The sequence below is a fragment of the Felis catus genome, chromosome B4, assembly GCF_018350175.1.
Source record: "Felis catus isolate Fca126 chromosome B4, F.catus_Fca126_mat1.0, whole genome shotgun sequence".
Lineage (NCBI taxonomy): Eukaryota > Metazoa > Chordata > Mammalia > Carnivora > Felidae > Felis > Felis catus.
Window position 1 is genome coordinate 79,763,146 of NC_058374.1, and position 18,606 is coordinate 79,781,751.

An 18,606-nucleotide genomic window follows, 5' to 3' on the forward strand; every position below is an offset into this window, starting at 1 on the left:
CAAGAGCCAATGCTGCACCTACTGAGCCAGCTAGGCCCCCTGCAAGCTGTAATCTTTTTGCTGGTAGAGGACCTGGCCTTGATGGTGATCACTGCTGACTGATCAGGTTGGTGACTGCTAAAGGGTGGGGGTGGCTGTGGCATGGCAATTTCTTAAAATAAGACAATGAAGTTTGCCGCATCGATTAGCTCTTCCTTCCATGAATGATTTCTCAGTAGTGTGTGATGCTCTTTGATAGCACTTTACCCACAGAATTTTAAAAATTAGAGTCAAACCTCTCAAATTCAACCACTGCTTTATCAACTATGTTTCCGTAATATTCTCATAATCTTTTTTTTGAAGATTTTAATTTTAAGTAATCTTTACACCCAACATGGGGCTCGAACTCATAATCCCGAGATCAAGAGTCACCTGCTCCACCAACCGGTACTCCAGCCAGACACCCCTGTAACATCCTACCACAAATATCACATCCTTGGGTAGGCTCAAACCGTCAACCTTTGGGTTAACAGCCGGACCAGCTAACCGGCCGTGCTACAGAGATCCGCCCTGTAATATTCTAAATCCTTTGTCATTCCTAGTCTTGACAGCGCCTTCACCAGGAGAATCTGTCTCAAGAAACCACTTTCTGTGCTCCTCTGTAAGCAGCAGCTCCTCTGTTCAGCTTGGATCATGGGGTTGCACCAATGCAGTCCCATCTTCAGGCTCCACTTCTAAGTCTAGTTCTCTGCTACTATCTCCCCCACATCTGCACGTACTTCCTCCACTGGGATCCTGTACCTTCAATTTGTAAAAAACAAAACAAAAAATCCCCACCCTCTGCAAAGTGCAACAGAACAAGATACGCCTGCAGCTGGGATGGGTTAATTCTCCCAACTTGGGAAAGTGCCCTCCCTTCAGTCCCAGGTCTTCCAAAGCCTCACGATCTTGGCAGCTTTGGTATTTGGATTTCAGCAACTTATTTTCTCACCTTCTCTGGAAACCCATGCGCTCCCGAGCACAACACAGTGAAGACCACCACTGCCTTTCCCATTCTCCTGCAGAGACTCAGGCTTCCTACTTGCATCAGTTATACCAAACATCAACCACAAACAGCTTCTAGGTCACTTCTCTTCTACCTGGAAGCCCTCAGAGGCACCTGCTATCTCCTGGTCAAGTTCTGTAGTCTGGCTCCCTCTTCCTCATTTGTGCTAATTATCTAAGGATACATAAACATGAGCAATTACTAGTGACTGCCCTGCCCCTTGCCAGTTCCTGGCCATTATCTGTTTTTCTTGTGAACTCTTACTTGCTTTTAATTTTTTTTTTTTCAACGTTTATTTATTTTTGGGACAGAGAGAGACAGAGCATGAATGGGGGAGGGGCAGAGAGAGAGGGAGACACAGAATCGGAAACAAGCTCCAGGCTCCGAGCCATCAGCCCAGAGCCCGACGCGGGGCTCGAACTCACGGACCGCGAGATCGTGACCTGGCTGAAGTCCGACGCTTAACCGACTGCGCCACCCAGGCGCCCCTCTTACCTGCTTTTAAATAAGCTCCACCCCTCACTTCCAGATCGACCTCTTCTCCACATCTTTAACTCCTGTGTGTGTGTTTGTGTGTGCACTCCCCTAGTCATGCTGGAAACTTTCTGAGAATAGGGCTTGCTTTTGTTTTTTATTGTTGGGAGGAAGGTGGGGAAAAACACTGAAAGATAAGAGGCCACTTGCCTTCAGACACCCGACCATTCCCCATCCACGTAAAGCACACAAGTTCTACAGCGAAGGCTCCCATAATGTGGAGGCCCTTGTGCCCGTGGCAGTGCACAGATGTGAGCCTCTGTCTCTATGCCTTCTTTTGTCTTTATGTAATTGATATAAACCACCTACCTTCTCTAGGCTGTGTCTTCCCTGCATCAAAAGGAGGGATAAGAATCCCTGCTCCTTCTGTCCTAAAAAACGGGAGAGTGAGGAAAAGCACAGACATGAAAGCCCAAGGAGTTCCCAGAGAATAGTGGCCAATGAGACTTGTAGATCAGAGTACCGAAGCATTAGACATAACAGTGGTTCTCTTTGATAGTTTAATGTTATATTTGCAGCATAAATAAGGCACAATATATGTCAGGGCAAGGGGGAGCAGGAGAAGGCATGGCTGGGGGGAGAACTGCTGGGTGGTAAGGGGCGGGGGATGGAAGAAGGCACGGTTAGGGAGAACAGAGTGAAGCCTCTGTCTCAGCCCCGTCCTGGGAGATCGTGAGAGCCTGCTCACAGGGATCATGCCGAGTCGGGTGGCAGGGAAAGGGAGAAGACGGTTTTGTAACAGAACAGCCCGTAGCACTGCATCCTCCCACCTGTCAAAGTCCGCCACTGGGGACTGGGGAGACCCAGACCCAGAGTCGAGCTCCTTGACGGGACGGAGAGGGGCTGCTACATGTCAAAGGTACACAGATGAACAGAGATATAACCATAGATACACACCACTTTCTTTCAACAGACACTATGTCAGGAGGCTGCAGCCTCCACTGTTGGGGCTGGAGGCTCATCTCCCTGCTGGAAAGGGGTGTGTGTGTGTGTGTGTGTGTGTGTGTGTGTGTGTGTGTGTGTGTGTTACAGGACAGCTAGAGCTCCAGCCCATCCTTCCCGTAACAAAGACTGGAGTGACCAGTTTGCAAGGGAATATGCGACAATTCCTGTCCAGACCAAGGCAGGACAGGTTTTAGGAAGAAGTAGAAGGAACTCAAACCTAGATTTTGAGATGAATGACGTGGTTGTTGTTTTAATGGGGGTGGAGGGAGGTACTGGAGGAAGTGGAAAAATGTGTTAGTGCTAAGGCAGAGGATGGTACTTAAAATATCCCTGACACCCTACAAGGATTTTCCAGCTTGCCCCTAAGGCAATGGTTCTCACACTTTAGTGTGCGTTAGAATCACGTGGAGTGCTTGTTAGAGCCCAGCCCAGTTCAGTTTCCCATTCAATAGGTCTGTGGTGGGGCCCAACGTGCATTTCTAACAAGCTCCCAGATACTGGTGCTGCTGCTGCTACTGAGCCTGGACCACATCCTGAGAACCACCGCCCTAAGGGAAGGTCAATGAAACTAGTGCTCATAGCCATTTCTTACAGCTAAAACATCACCCACCAGTAGCTAATGTTGATGATAGCTCTGTGCTACCAGCCCCCCATTAAAAAAATAAAATAAACCCTAGTAGCTACAATACAAACCTGCATCTACAAAGGACACAGCTGCCTTAGCCTGCCTTATTCTCCCCAGCCTTTTCTCATTCTGGGGGTAGGACTTTACCCCAAGGAGAGACAGATGAACTGGTAATGGGGTGGGAATAGTGGCCAGTAGCCACTTAATGCTCATTCCTGCTGGGTCACCACTCTGAGGTGAGTGGGTGGGGATTTATGTCTGTGTGTACATGCATGTATGCGAACACAGAGAGAAATCAGGCTTATACAGTGAGGGGGATGATTAAAGTTGTGGGGGGCTGAAGCAGGATGGGGGAATCCTCTAATCTGCCTTGGGGTCCTCACCTGTCCCATTCCCCCCTCCACCCCTGTCAAACAAAAGTCTAAAGAAAGCGGAAAGAGCATTATCAACAAAGGCATATGTGATATAACTAGGAGGACTGGATTCTAAACGGACTGGTTATGAAATTAAAAAAAAAAAAGAATACATTTCCTTCCTGTGTATACAATGTACAATATTAATGAAAAATAATGATTTGGGGATGGCAAGGAAGTCATGAAAGAAAGGGGGGACTCTCAGGGGAAGGGGGCTGTCGCAGGGCTAGCACCTTTAAAGGAGCCTCTCAGTGTGGAGCAGGGGAGCCTTAGAAACCAGAGGAGGAGTATTTTGGTGTCTGCTTGGTGGTTCAGGCTGTAGACAGGGCATGGTTATGGTTAAGTACCCCGTCAACCAGGATGGGTAGTGCTGGAGGGCAGTGAATCAGGAAAAGAGTTAAGAATGGCAGAACAGGCGTAGGGAAGGCAGCAAGGTGAGTGAGGTTAGGTCGTCTCCTATTTAGCACTACCAAGAGTAGAGGGTCTAGTGCTTAGGACCATGGAGAGGAGTGGAGGCTGAAGGAAGCCAGATTTGGGGTGTACAACCAACAGGGGAAGAGCAAGTAAAGGAGGGACTACTTTTTCCCTCTCTAGCAGTGAGGGAAGTTTTCTCAGGCTTTGCAACTCTGAGCAAGCCTTCTTTTAAAGGAATAGGGCAAAAGTCTGCAGACCTGAAGACCTGGTCTGGTACCTTTCTCTATGGCCTTGGTTATCTATCAGCTGTGTCTCCGGAATGAGGTGGGAGGCCTGAATCTTGTGTTTGCTTAGAGTCCCAAGGCATCCACACTCTCAGCTCCTCTCACAAAGTATCCTCCCTTGGGCCCCTAGAAAGGCCACGGTCATTAAGAAGGGAGAAGTGACGCCCTCCATGACGCTTGGTTCTGGTCCAGATGAGTCTGGAAAGCAAAGGCCAAGGGAGAGTGGCCACACGGCTGGCAGCAATAACAAGTGAGTATCAGTGACATTCCCCTTAACTATGAGAGAGTCTCAGGATAACCAACTGCCCTGCTTTCTCAGTGAGGCCAAGGACCAGCTAAAGAGCTATCTGGAGGGTTCTGTCCTGTCCCTTCCTACTGCTTCACCAGTAAGGTTCTGGCAATCCCCTCATTTAGGCCCCAATAAGAACTTCCCACCGATGACAATGAGGTAAGGGCTCGAGGGAAGGAGACGTGGGGACTAAGAGACCCTCTAAATAAACTAGCTGTCCTACATGGGGACAGACGGGTACGACTCAAACTTCCTCCACAGCCAAACAGTGAGGCAGGGCACGTATGCAGTGACAAACGGATTCTTAACTTGAAAAACACTAGAATGAAGGGGGAAGAAAAATAGTCCAGGGTCTTGTGAAGGCTCCTTAGGAGCCATAAACTCCGTCAAGCTTTAGGGCAAGGCTGCTGGTGGGAAATCAAGATGATAAAAAATGAAACACAACTAAAGCAGAAGAAAGTCCCAGGGAGCAGCCATCAAAGGGAAAAGTCCTGAGTACAAGTTACGGCTGTGAACTGTGGAAGGCAAGTGCAGTCCCTGGAGGTGGGGACTTGTATCCCGACCATCTGCCAGGCCATTTGCTAGTCTGAGTCACCTCGGGGGCTGTTCCTGTTGGGTCCCGGGTGGTAGAGGATGAGAAAACTCTGTTTTCTCTTCCTTCTCTTTACCAGGTGTGTCGTGTTCAGCACTGGTTCTGAAAAGCAGGAGGGGAAAGGAAAAACAAACGCAGCAGAACAAGTCACCTGACTGGCTCACCAGTACAGCACTCTGGGAAGACGGGAATCTCGTAGCTTAGATTTCCTCATTCCCCCATGACAGCCAATTCTGGGAAACAAACTAAGGAAGGAAGCTGGCAGTTATTTTGCACGTATGTTTAAGATGGAGGTAGGAGAGAGGGAGAAAAGGGCATTCTTGGCTTGGGCAGATGGCAGAAGGTGGCTCTGGGACAATTGGAAGGGATTCATACTGACAGGCTATTAAAGCTGACCTATCTATCCACAGGCCTCTGGCTTTGGATCACTTCCTGTGGCCCTGGTAGAAATTGCATAGTTCAGAGCCAAAGGAAGATCAGAAGTCTTAATGGGGAAGAAAGAGGGACAAGAGGGATGAATTTCTCCCCCTGCAACCTAACGCCTCAAAGTAAGAATGGCTGAGAGCAATAGTCACCAATTTCCCCGGGCAGGCCAGACCTTCCCCAAGCAGGGCTGTTCTGCTGAGATCAGTACTGCACCTTCTCTCTCTTGCCTCTCCCCATGTTACCTGACCCTCGAGAAAACCCACTCAGGACCCTGGCTCTGATGTCTCAGAGTCCTGGGGCTGGGCCTTTGGGGATGCATTGCATCTAGGGGGCATCTAGTTCCAGGAGGCTGCATCGGAAGAAGCGAGACAGAGGCAGGACACAGACGGGGACAAAGAGGGAGATACAGGAGCGGACAGACGACCAAATGGAATATGTGTGCTTTGGCCAGTAAACTCTTGTAAATCATAAAGACTCAATTTAGTAACCTGATAGAATGAGCTTTAAACTATACTGTTCCTGCCTGCCCTAATGATAACTGCAGGCGGGTGGACTGGGGAGGCAGGGAATCAGCTAGTCACACTCAGGGCACTTTCCCTTTTCACTAACAAGCAAGAGCTAATAAGGCCACACAAGATGATCTTGCCAAGGCTTAGTGGGAGGTGGAAAAGGCCCCACCTGGAGACCGGGAAAACTCAAGACACAAAAAATGAGGTCCCAAATAGCTCTAGAAATAGTTGAAAAAGGATTAGAATTCTTGGGGTTTGTTTCTTTTTGCTTTGTTTTTGTTTTTGAGTGTTTTTTTTGTTTTTGTTTTTGTTTTTTTTGGTGACAGGTAGGGAGAAGGACTAAAGTTTATGGAAGAGCTGGAAAATACTGCTAATTCATGTATCAAAGGTAACTTTACATTCGCCATAAGTGAATGTTTTAACTAGACTTCAGGAAGGGGAAAAGGGGATAAAATAAGCAGCTAATGGGAGACAAAGTCCTGAGCCTATGGGGTAGCTGAGGCAGGCCAGCGGGTGACCTGCCATCAACACTAGCCTCCCTCTACCTAGCAGGAGGTGGCATGCTGCTAAGGAACAGGAAGCCATGGCTTCATGGGAAGAGAGGCAACTGAGAAACCCAAAACCTAGAAGTGCCAAGGGTTAGTGTTAAGAGACAGGTACACATGCACAGGCTGGGGTGATTGTTCGGACCATCTGGAAAGGCCTTTGGCTGTAGGTACATCAGAAACTGCCCCCTTAGGGGATGATCTATGTGGCTCTGGGGCTGGGAGGCTCCTAGTACAGGTGTCAATGTACACGACCATGTGGCTGAAGAGAAAAGCCCCACATCTGTCCGTTACTCACAACACACAATCTTTCCCTCATACCGCCACGTCCAAGGCAGATGGAGGGGATAAGATGACATCTCTCTTGGCTCTCGGGTGGGCGAGCTCTGGCTAGGGACCTCTCCACCAGGGGAGGCATCATCTGCCCGCAGACTGGGACTGTGGGGTCATGATCACATGCGACTGTATCGGCATGCTCAGTTCTGTCCTTTGGCTGGCCATCTGAGTGAGAACCGAGGTGGCCACAGCTTCAGCTGCAGAGCGAACACTGAGGCCATTGCTGGGGGCTGTTGCTGAGCTGTGTTGAATCACAGGGGCTGGAGAACCCGTGGGCTCTGAGCTTTCCTTGGGGCTTTCTGCCAGGGAGGAAGGCAAAGAGCAGAGAGCAAGTGGTTAGAAAACAACATGGACAAACAAGCAGGACTACCTTGTGCCACAGTTCTAAAGGAGCCCAAAAGAAAAGGAAGCCCATCATTTCGGGAGGAAGCTTCCCAGAATCTTGGCTTCTAAGCCATGGAGGGGCTAGGAAATGGGAAGTTGTGAGATGGGCAGCAAGAACTAGGCCCACATTAATCTACCTATCCTAGTAAAGCAGACACCTCAACATGTTAATTACACCATCTGGCTTCTAGGTTACCCCTATTGGAACACTCTTCCTTTATCCATGTCTTTAAAGGTGCTTTAAAATAGATCGCTTGTTTTAGCTATCCTGATTAATTCCCACAAGAATTTAATTGTTCCATTATTTTTTATGTTCCTTTAGTAACCAGTTGCACCACAGGTGAGCCTGATAAATATCAAGATGCACTCAGATGACGTTATGACCAGTCCTGGGCCAAGGTTCAGTTAATACAACAAACTACAAAGAGGCCTGTTGGACCCTCCTGACTATCAATTAGCTAGGCATTAATGACTTCAAACACGTATTATGAGCTATGCCACGTCACCTAAAGTGACGATAAACACAGAGCTGAGCTGCACACAGAGGTGACTCCATGTTGTTCTTCAGTCGAGTTTTACTAAATGTCACATAACCTCTACGGCTGCTTAAACAGAGATGTATGCAATAAATATGGGCAAACTAGTAAGAGTTGGTTGTATTTTTCATTGTCTGAGTCTTCTTTCAGGATTCAACTATAACCTCCTCTGTGGAGCCTTCTTTGTTGCACTCATGAAATTAACTATTTCATCGCTTGGGCTTTCAGAGCGCACATTCATCTATTCCATCGATTCATCATTTTTACCAAGCATCCTGTGTGCCAGCACTGGGGTATATAATGAATAAACCAGGAGGCCTGTCCTCAGGAAGCTCCCACTCTAGGGGCCGTGTGACTCGGTTAGCTGCACTTACCTTATTCACATGTTGACATGTTTATCTCCTCATAACTCTGAGTTTCTCAGAGGCGGAGACAGTGTGTCATTTATCCTTTGTTAAATACCTACCACGGTGTCTACACCACACAGCAGGAACTAAATACAGCTTTGGAAATAAGTAGTTTAATGGCTCAACTACCTCTTAAAAGTTCTTGCAAGGATTGAGTAGAAAACTTACTGTATATATATTTTTCATACTGATGAATACTCAGTCCTTGCCTTCCTTACCCCATCAAAGAGGATCTGAAATAGTTGATCAATGAACTTGTTGAACCATTTTCTTATTATGGTTTCCAGAACACCACACCCACTACTCAGCTCATTTTCCTCCCGCCTTCTTGGTGGCTCATTCTGCTTCATCTGTGGGTTTCTTCTCCTTTCTCTGACCTCTAAATGTTGGAAGTACCCCAGGGCTCGGTCCTGCAACTACTTTTCTCTCTCTGTCTGTGCTCTTTTGGTAACAGGAACATTTCATCCGGTTTTGTGGCTTTAAAAGCTAACTACATGCTGCTGACTCCCCAAGTTATATCTTCAGCCTTTCCTCTGAACTGCAGGACCACATAACCAGCTTCCACTTGACACCTCCATCCGCAAGCCTAGTCAGCTTCTTAAGCTCAGCTTGTCCAAATCTGAGCTCCAGATACGCTCCTAATCCGTTTCTTTCTATACTTCCCTCTACTTCCAATTCATGGCAGCTCCATTCTGGCAGCTGCCCAGGCCAAAACTTTTGGTGCAATTTTTGATTCTTTTCACAAATACACCACTCCATCTGGCCCATTATCAAACTCTGTTGCTCTAACTCCAGAACACACCCTGAGTTCACCCTCTTCTCCCCACTTTCGCTACCACCGTCCTGGTCCAAGGCTCGGTCATCTCTTGCTCATAGGACTGCAACAGCCTCCTAAATGGACTGCCCGCTCCTGCCTGTGCGCTCCTGCACACTCCAACAGAGTGATCCTGTTCAAACAGATCGGATCAGTCATGTCACGCCTCTTCTAAAAACCCTCGGATGGTCCCCAACAGAGAGTAAAGGCTGAGGTCCTCACTACGACCAAGGAGGCTCTATGCAGAGCTGTTCCCATTAGCTCCCCTACTTCATCTCCAACTACTCTCCACCCCCCACTCTCTCCAATCTAGCCACACTGGCCTTCCTGATGCTACTTTGGGTCTTTGCAACTGCGATCCCTCCTATTGGCAGTACTTTTTGCCCTTATACAAATGCATAGCCAGCTCCCTCACTTCCTTTTTTTTTATATAAATTTTTTAAATGTTTATTTATTTTTGAGAGAGAGAGAGAGAGAGAGAGAGAGAGAGAGAGAGGGGCAGAGAGACAGGAAGACAGAATCTAAAGCAGGCTCCAGCCTCTGAGCTGTCAGGAGAGTCCGATGCGGGGCTCAAACTCGTCAACTGCGAGATCATGACCTCAGCCGAAGTCGGATGCTCAACCGACTGAGCCACCCAGGCACCCCTCCCTCACTTCCTTAAGTGTCTTTATTCAAAAGCCACCTCATCTAAAATTGCAACCCTGCTGCCAACATTTCATATTCCTCTTCCTGTTTTATTTTTTCTTCCAAGCATTTACTCTTACCTAACATACCATATATTGTACCTATTTATCTCGCTTGTTGTCTGTCTCGCCTACTAAAATATAAGCCCCTCAAGGGTAGGGATTTTAATCTAATATTTGGTTTCCTATTATATCCTCAGCATATAAAACAGTGCCTGGCACAGAAGAGGCTCAATCAGTATCTGCTTAATGAATGAGTGTATCCTGAAGTACATATTAAAATTAAAATTTAAATAGAGACGCTTAAAATGAGTGATGTGGTTACTCTTTTTCTATGGGAACACATCTCTGAAATAATAAAGACAGTTAGTGGAAAAATAATTCAATATATCAAAAGTTGACAGCCAAAATTTCTATGAATTTGTTAAATTTGCAAAGGAGATTTATTTGCTTTCCCTGTCCATGAGCAAAGTATTCACAGTAATTTTAATCTCAGGACTGCGCTTGTCCTGAGCACGACGCTATGACCGTCTCTTTATAGCACTGTTTTATGTGTGCACATAGGTTACAAACTCAAACCACCATCAGCCCATCATTAGGAAGATAAAATATACCCCCATATCACAATGCTTAACAAATGCCAATGCATCATCTGCTGTTTATATCCTCTTGAGGCCCAGATAGTGTCTTTGACATAAGAAAGAGCTAGATGTGAATCTTGCCTCTGCCACTTCCCCAACTGTGTAACCTCAGGTACATGACTATTCTGAGTTCAGTCTTCTAATGTATTAATGGGGGCAAGATCCATTTCATGAGAGAACTGGGCAGATGGTAGAGTGCCTAACACAAAGGAGGCACCCAATCAATAGTGCTACCCTTTATCTCCAACTATGATAACTCTATATGGTTCAGAAAAAAGTTATTTTGTAGGACTGGTTGTTCCAGAAAGGCTGTTTGTTCACTTATTAGTCTGGATCCCCCAGAACATTCAGAATGGGTTTACAAAATTATAAACAGTTCAGATACACAGCACATGCAGTTTACTGACTGACCAACCTTGCTTTGGTTGTGAGTCACTCACCTAAATAGCCTTGGGTCTTTTTCTGTAGTGCAGTGACTGGGCAGTCTTTATGAGCTAACAGTAGCTGTTTCAACTGAGCCACCTCATTGCGTAGTAACGTGACTTCATTCTAAAGAGGGAGGGAAGATAAAGGTATCAAGAAAATTCATCCTCTACCCTTGAGTCCCCAGCAGCTGTCTCCACAGTAAGGACAGAATGCTGCCTGGATTTTCTCCCCTGAGTCTGGGAGACTCCTGATCCAGCAAGGCTTCAGACAGCTCAGGGCCAGTACAGTCATGAATTCGACGGCAGGAGCTGCTTACAGTGAAAAGTAGGGATTTATAATAGAAACATTACTCCTATTTAGGATAGATATAATCAAACCAAAATTAATAATGCATATGTCCTTTGACTAAGAAAGCCTATTTCCAGGAATCTATTTAACAGAACTACCTACTCAAGAGCATGCAATGTTTACTCCAGCATTGCTGTTCTGGCAAAAAAAAATTAGAGATACTATAAATATCCATACTTTATAATATAACCACACTATAGAATACACTACTATACGGCTATTTAAAAAAATGAAGTAGATCCTCTGTAGACATGGCCAGTTCTCCAGGAGATACCATTATCCCATTTAAGTTAAGACAAACACACAGTCCCTCCCTGACCACCCCACAAAAAATATAAATGAAAAAATACTTAGAAATACATAAATGTCTGGTATGGGCACACCAAACTTATCCACAGGAAAAAATAATACTGAAGAGGAACTTTGGTTTTGTTCTGTATCTTTGTGCGTGCATGTGTGTATACATGTTATTTATATATATATATATATATATATATATATATATATATATATATATATATAAATATATATATATATATAAATATATATATATATATATATAAATACATTCGTACACTACCTTTGTATTGAAATCTTTTAATTAGTAAGTAATCAAAAGAAAGAATAGTAATATTCAAGAAAATATCTGGATTATAATTTTTCTATTTGTGCTTGTGTGGCTTTTTCTTTCTTTTATTAAGCTGCATTATCTGGGGCAAATACATTTCCCTTTGGGTGTTCCACAACCCCAGTCAGTTTCTACTGATGACCTAAAAGAGTACCCTGGGGCAATTAATCCAATTCTCTTTATCCAAATGGGTCTATGGTTGATTCAGACTCTAGCAGCAGGTCTGGGAGTAGATGGTTAAATGTCTTTTCTAGTCCCTGGGGAAGGTATTTTAATTTTGACGGTTAAGAGCTTCTTTCTGCACTTCCTGGCACATCTTCTGGATCTGTCCTAATCTGAAGAATCATCATCTTTTATGATACTGTTTCACTTTTTTCTGATTCAATCCCACTTTCCCAGATTCATCAATCCCAATAATCATTCAGGACCCACTCACACTCAGCTGAATGTTCTGAGAAGTGAGTTCCTCTGCCTTCTTCTCTAGGGAGGACACCCAGAGCTTCCGTTTTTGACGGCAGCGGGAGGCTGCAGCCCGGTTGCGTTCCAGAAAACGCTGCCGCCGCTCATCAGGATCTTCATCCACGGTGCGTCGCCGACGCCCTCCGGTGCTAGGAGTGGGCTGGGCTGGTGAGACCTGGTGCCCAGGAAGGAAGAGGAGTTACTTGAAGGGAACGTCAACTCTTTTCAAAGTAGACCTGATGTCAGGAAGTTAGTAAGCTCTGGTAAAGATCTGGTAAAGGGATGCACCAGTCTCTGCAATCAGCGTTGAGTCTCACTGCCATGCCCCTGAGCTTCTCTTCTGCAGCAGTTCCGCACTCTGCCTCCCATTTCCTTCCAGTCTTCTCAGCCCCATACCTGGACAAACCACAGCTCAGGTGGAAACTAATTATTTCTGAGACAGCCAAGATGAAACAAGCATCATTTTTTGTTTCTTAACAATAGGGAATCTTATAGGCGGGGAAATCACAATGGGGACTGGGTGTCAGGGGAACTTTTAGGGAGACCGTACAATAAAAATGTTTGAGAATCACTGATTTGGACAAGCAATATATACAAACGACTGAATGCGATACCTTGCAGAAAAGGAGAAAAGATTTTACTACCAGCGAGATACTGGTTATCATGCAGAGAAATGGATTAGTGTATTCTTACTTATAATCAGTTATTAATCATCCTTAGCAATCACCCTCCCCACCTTGTTTGTTCTGTTTGCTTTTAAACAAAAAACTGTTCTTTAATCCCTTTACAGATTGGTCATAAAGGACTGCCTCTTGTCTTTAAACTTTACGCTGATGTCCTCTGTCACTAAAGTACTTTTGGATCATCTTCCTTTTCTATTAGCTGATATGTGTTCAGAGAAGATAGACCAACTTTATAATGGCAGCCAAAATTAAAATGTAGAAAGGTCAGCCATCTGCATAAAAGAAACTATATAATGTAAAACAATGCCAAAAATAAATTCTTCCTGGATCTGTTGCTATTAGAGAATATCTATATTAGTAGTTCCCAAATGCCAGAACTCACATCAGTTGCATGAGAATAAGCATGAGCTTATAAAAAAAAAAAACAACACCCAAAAATGTTATACTCCACTTCAGGCCTTACTAAATCATGGTCCCCATTAATATAGATAATCAAGAGATAATTTTATTTACTCACACTAATATTATATCTCCCAAAAGAAAAAAATGGAGGAGAAATTTACAACTCAATTTAATGAGCTACAGGCCTTGGGTCATCACTTCTCACTGTACTAAGATAAGTTTACACTAATTCTCTTGAGATTTTCAATTTCTTCTTTGTCCTGAGCTCAGTGGAGCACACGTGAAGACCGACACTCTAGGAGGATGGGGAAAAGGAAATGACAGACTCCTATTCTCTCACAGTAACTCAGCAGCTCATGCAAGGAATGAAGGGGAAAGAGTGACAGGAGAAAGAAGGGAAGGAGGAGAAGGAAAGGAATCAGTGGTGACTAAAAAGAAGTTCATCACATTTTTTTTTAAATAAAATTTGTTTTAATGTTTATTTTTGAGAGCGAGAGAACGCGAGTGGGGGAGGCACAGAGAGAGAGAGGGAGACAGAATCCGAAGCAGACTCCAGGCTCTGAGCTGTCCGCACAGAGCCCGACATGGGGCTCAAACCCATGGACCGTGAGATTATGACCTAAGCCAAAGTCAGACGCTTAACCGACTGAGCCACCCAGGTGTCCCTATGGCATTTTCTTAAGAGGGAAAGCAGCACAACTCGGGCAAGGTGGCTGCTGCTTTACCATCTCCAAAGACTGGCATCGGAAGGGGTTACGGGATGGTGGGCAAGCTTAGCTTCCAACAAGAAAACTCAAGTGAAGGCTTTTGTTGTTGGCCAAGCTTTAAGGCGGCATATGGCCGTTAAATGTTAGGACATGTGGTGGTAACTGACGAAGCAGGTGGGGACATTGGAGAAAGGGGCTGGGCAAAGATGTAATTCTAGAAACCGATCTCAGGTTGTTGTCACCTGTCCAGCACAGACAATATGAAAACTAAGGCCTGTTCAGTTTTCGAAGAAACTTACTAAAACTGAGGCTTCCTTGAGAAAAGAACTGGGCATATAAATGGGACTGTTCTAGCCTTATTAAGACTTTAATTTCTCTGTGATAAAAAGGGATTACATTGATAAGGAAAAGGTGTTTTACTGTTCGTTTACTGAGCCATCTTTGTACTGTGACATCACATTTTATGTTTTTATTATTTTTTAAAGTATGCTCTATGCCCAACTTGGGGCTCAAGTTCACAAGCTTGAGAATCAAGAGTCGCACACTCTACCAACTGAGCCAGCCAGACACCTCTGACATCACATTTTACTCATAAATTGTTATTACTCAATTTTTGCTATAAAACCTAATCAGGTAAGTTTTTTTGTTTTGTTTTTGGTTGTTGTGGGGTTTGTTTGTTTGTTTGGTTTTTTGGTTTGTTTGGTTTTTGTAGGACTTAATAAATGGGAAAGAGACTAGGGGAGCCTCCTTTGGTGCACAAAGTGGTTTGAGTGAGGTTCTGTCACATTTTAGAGGGCTCTGCAGATACACCATTCACATGTTTATAGAAAAAAAAAAAACAACAAAAACCAAAAACCAAAAACTGAGACCTCCTCTGTGACAGTGTTGTATTATCCAGTGTGCCTGACAGAAGTATAACCCAAGAGGAGGTAATGCACTTTGCTGTCCAACTTAACAAGAACCAAAGTACAGGAAGATGCCCAGAAAACTAAAACTCACTCTTCTGTAATTTTTCCGCTACTTGAAATTCAAACAGATATGACATAAAGAGTAATGGTGGTGCAGCGGGCTCCCCCATCCAAATACCCACTGACCTGTGGCTGGGCAGGGGACGGGGCATCAGGGTGTTGGATGAGGATCTGGCTTTGCTCAGGACGGGCCGTCACCATGGTGCTGGCAGTACCTACCACCATTCCACATCCACCATTGATTGAGGACACTTGGTGGGTTAGGGTGGCTTTTAGTCTCTGTGAGGGACAGTAATAAAAAATAGTTCGTCAAAGGTAAGATTCTGTCACGGGTAAGACAGTGGGCTTAAATTTTAATACTGACCTTACAAATAGCTAAAATTTCTGTGCCAATTTACCCTTAACAGAGGAATTAAAAGAAAATGACAGGGAGAATGTGCACCTGGATCCCTAAAATGCCTACTCTGTTCCTTGGCTATCATCCTGGGCACAGTTGGAGGGTGGGGGTTGTTGAAGTAATAGAGTCCAGATGAAAGCTCTCTCCTGGAACCCGGCCAGGTGCTGGTTACGCAGCTATTCACCTCTTGGCCAGCTCTCCTGCCCACTCACCCACCCTCCATCTGTCACCCTGGAACTGAAACAGCAAGCATTCCACGCCAAACAATCTGTGCTGCCTCTTTTCACTGCCATGGTGTATGTACCAGGCTGTAAAGGTGGAAGAGAGGAGATAGGAGTCATGAATCAGGGTCTTTTCTTCTCCAGACCCCACAACAGGGTATCTTTAGCTCTGCAAGCCCCATAAGGTTTCTTTTCTTGGCTCACTTGAAAAACCTACACTGATAACACTTCTTTCGAAAGGGCCAACACTGCCCCAAGCTGGGATGTACTCACCATTTTGGCTTCTGATGGCATAGGGTGGCCAGAGGGAGAAATGGAACCACTGCTGTTAACTGGTGGGCCAGGGATACCAGGAATGTTGGGCACCATAGACACAGGTCTGGCCAGCTGGATTAAGAGGAGGAAGAAAAACCAGAAGGGAACATAATACTAGTGGTAGGGCAACAGCTTCCCAAAATCAAGTGCTTCTGAGATTGGCATGTCAGGGCCTGTTCTGTGCAACCTGCCCACAGGGCATACAGGGACAGCCTGGGAAATACCTTCCCCCATAGAGCACCACAGGGTAGGAAATCTAATCCTTCAGTGCTATGACAATTTCTATAGGAAAAACTGGGGCTGTATCTTGAGGAAAGTGGTGGGCAATTTGGGAGGCACCAAGTGCCAAGTAAAATCAACCAATCAGCGGGCTGGCAAGACCAATTCCTAGACCAGGAGCCAATTGTCCAGATGAGGCTTTGTCTAGTGTTCCACAGTGCTGGATTGGCAGAGGTTAGTGAAGAGTTTGGGCAGGCTGCCATGCTCAGCTAATACAGACCAGAGCCCACGTTTCCCTGGGGCTCACGTGTGTTTATGAGCATTCAGGTGGAAGGGAGGGATTAGTGTGTGCGTAGGGTTGGCTGCCCCAACTATAGAGCTCACCGATATGACAGAAGGCATCTGTACCGGAGGCCCTGGCAGCACAGGCATGGTCTGTCCATTAGCAAGATGCATGACGAGAGGGAGGGAGCCAGTGGGAGATCTAGAAGAGACATGAAGTAAAATGCTCACAATACAGACCCTTTTGCCTAGGGATCTTCCTCCTAGAATTACAGCAGATTTCCCAGTCTTCTCTAGTTAGGGAAGCTATAGGGCAACGTTATAAAATCCTGACACCCTCAGAAAAGTGGAAAAAGTAGGGAGTACTTACCTTATAGATGGAGAGAAATGGTAAGATCTTTACACTTTGCAAATTAAGCAAGCACCACTGAATTCAAATGGGTGGGAAGCTAATCCTATAAAGATTTTAGAACAATTACACAAACATCCCCACCACCGGCATGTATAAATTCTGTCTTGCCTTAGGCAGGACTTGGACCAAAGCTGTCATTTTGCAAAGCTGAATTCTGTCATATGATAGCCAAACATGACTTAATTTCTCTTGTTTTTTTTTGTACGTATTGCTCTACCCTGCCTCCAAAAGATGTCACTTTGTATTTTTCCTAGTAGGTCCAAGGAATAAGCTTTAAGAGGCTAAATCCTGACAGCAACCTCTTAACCCCTGGGTACCTAGGGACAGGAGCTCAAGTCATTTCATTAGGAAATCTATATAGACCATGCCAGGATTGAAGACAAACAGACAAACAAAATTAGGGGTAGCAAAGACCAAGAACCCTAACTGGGACTGAGGGGGACACCAGACTCAAAAAAAGATGACTAAATGGGTTTCAGTCCGTCATTCAGTAATGCTCCCCCAAACTTGTGCAGATTGAGGCCAAGAATTAAAATATACTTCCCTGTGTGGCCTCCACCATTTTGATGAACTTCCTAAACTCTTAAAGATTCTTCTTTTAGATCAAAGAAGTCTTAAACCTCCAAATTAAGGAAGCATTATTTCCAAATAAATACTTGCTTGTGTACTAACAAGGTAAAGATTTCTGTTTATGGTGGGAAATTTTATTCTGAGAGACAATCTCACTGACTTGTTTTCCTTGAGTATTCAAAAACAGTCCTGTTTTTCATCAAGTACAAAAAGATTCAGGCTTCACTGTTTCTCCCTGCTCTCTTTACTTACCCCAGTTGCCTGTTGGATGGTGGAGCCTGTGTGATGACAGAAGTTGGGGAGGGAAGGGTTGGGTGAAGTGGATCATAGCCCAAATGGAGAGGCAGGGAGCCAGGGCGCACGATGGTAGGTGTGGGGGTAGAGATCACAACAGGCTTTGGGGCCACCTCCTGGGGAGAAGAGACCAACAGATCACAAAATGCTATAAAGGGCTGCTTATAGGCAAACAGGTAGCTGGTAAAATGTGGAACAAGTCTACTGGAAAGAGCACTGTGGCAGCTCATGTAAATCATGCCCTGACTCTATCATGATCATGGACCTATACCTCACTCACCCATGCAATAGGAATGCTGAGTTAAGACCTTTTGGCTATCTCCCTTTCAGAGATGATAGCTATGCGAATGAGAGGACAGCTGGAAAATCACCTGGAATCTTTGCAGAAGCACTGGAGTGCCATATAAGTTCCAGGGACTGTAAAAATTTCTCACAGTCTCTATATTCCCATTTCAAAAAAAAATTTTTTTTTTTTTTACTGTTTATGTATTTTTGAGAGAAACAGCACAATCAGGGGAGGGGCAGAGAGAGAGGGGACAGAGGATCCGAAGCGGGCTGCATGCTGACAGCAGAGAGCCCAATGCCAGGGCTCAAACTCACAAACTGTGAGATCATGACCTGAGCTGAAGTCCCAATGCATTAAGTGACTGAGCCCCCCAGGTGCTCCACTCTCATTCCAAATTTGATGCCTGAGAGTCCTCTGATCTCTAATGAGAACAGACAGGGTGTAAGACTGGCGATAAGGCAACCAATATTTCCTAGAGAGCCCTTTAAAAAAGGGCTATGGTGGCGGAATGGGGGTGGAGTGCCTGGATGGCTCAGTCGGAAAAGCATGAGACTCTTAATCTCAGGGTGTGAGTTTGAGCTCCACGTT

The 18,606-nt window shown here is 45.2% G+C and overlaps 1 protein-coding gene across 7 annotated transcripts in view; it reads right to left on the reverse strand.

Annotated features, from left to right (window-relative positions):
- Positions 1 to 18,606, reverse strand: part of LOC101088254 (cyclic AMP-dependent transcription factor ATF-7) — a 90,663-nt gene that overhangs the window by 3,882 nt on the left and 68,175 nt on the right. For 5 of the 7 annotated variants that reach the window (XM_006933754.4, XM_045061861.1, XM_045061860.1 and 2 more), the window contains 7 exons: positions 17,691 to 17,848; positions 16,559 to 16,658; positions 15,914 to 16,027; positions 15,149 to 15,301; positions 12,240 to 12,437; positions 10,842 to 10,950; positions 1,868 to 1,929 (listed from right to left, as the gene is read on the reverse strand). In XM_006933754.4, the coding sequence (XP_006933816.2) occupies positions 1,868 to 1,929; positions 10,842 to 10,950; positions 12,240 to 12,437; positions 15,149 to 15,301; positions 15,914 to 16,027; positions 16,559 to 16,658; positions 17,691 to 17,848 (894 nt within the window). Of the gene's footprint in view, positions 1 to 1,867; positions 1,930 to 2,044; positions 7,236 to 10,841; positions 10,951 to 12,239; positions 12,438 to 15,148; positions 15,302 to 15,913; positions 16,028 to 16,558; positions 16,659 to 17,690; positions 17,849 to 18,606 lie in introns of those variants that run through there. The other 2 variants (XM_006933753.5, XM_045061864.1) reach the window with 1 other exon arrangement.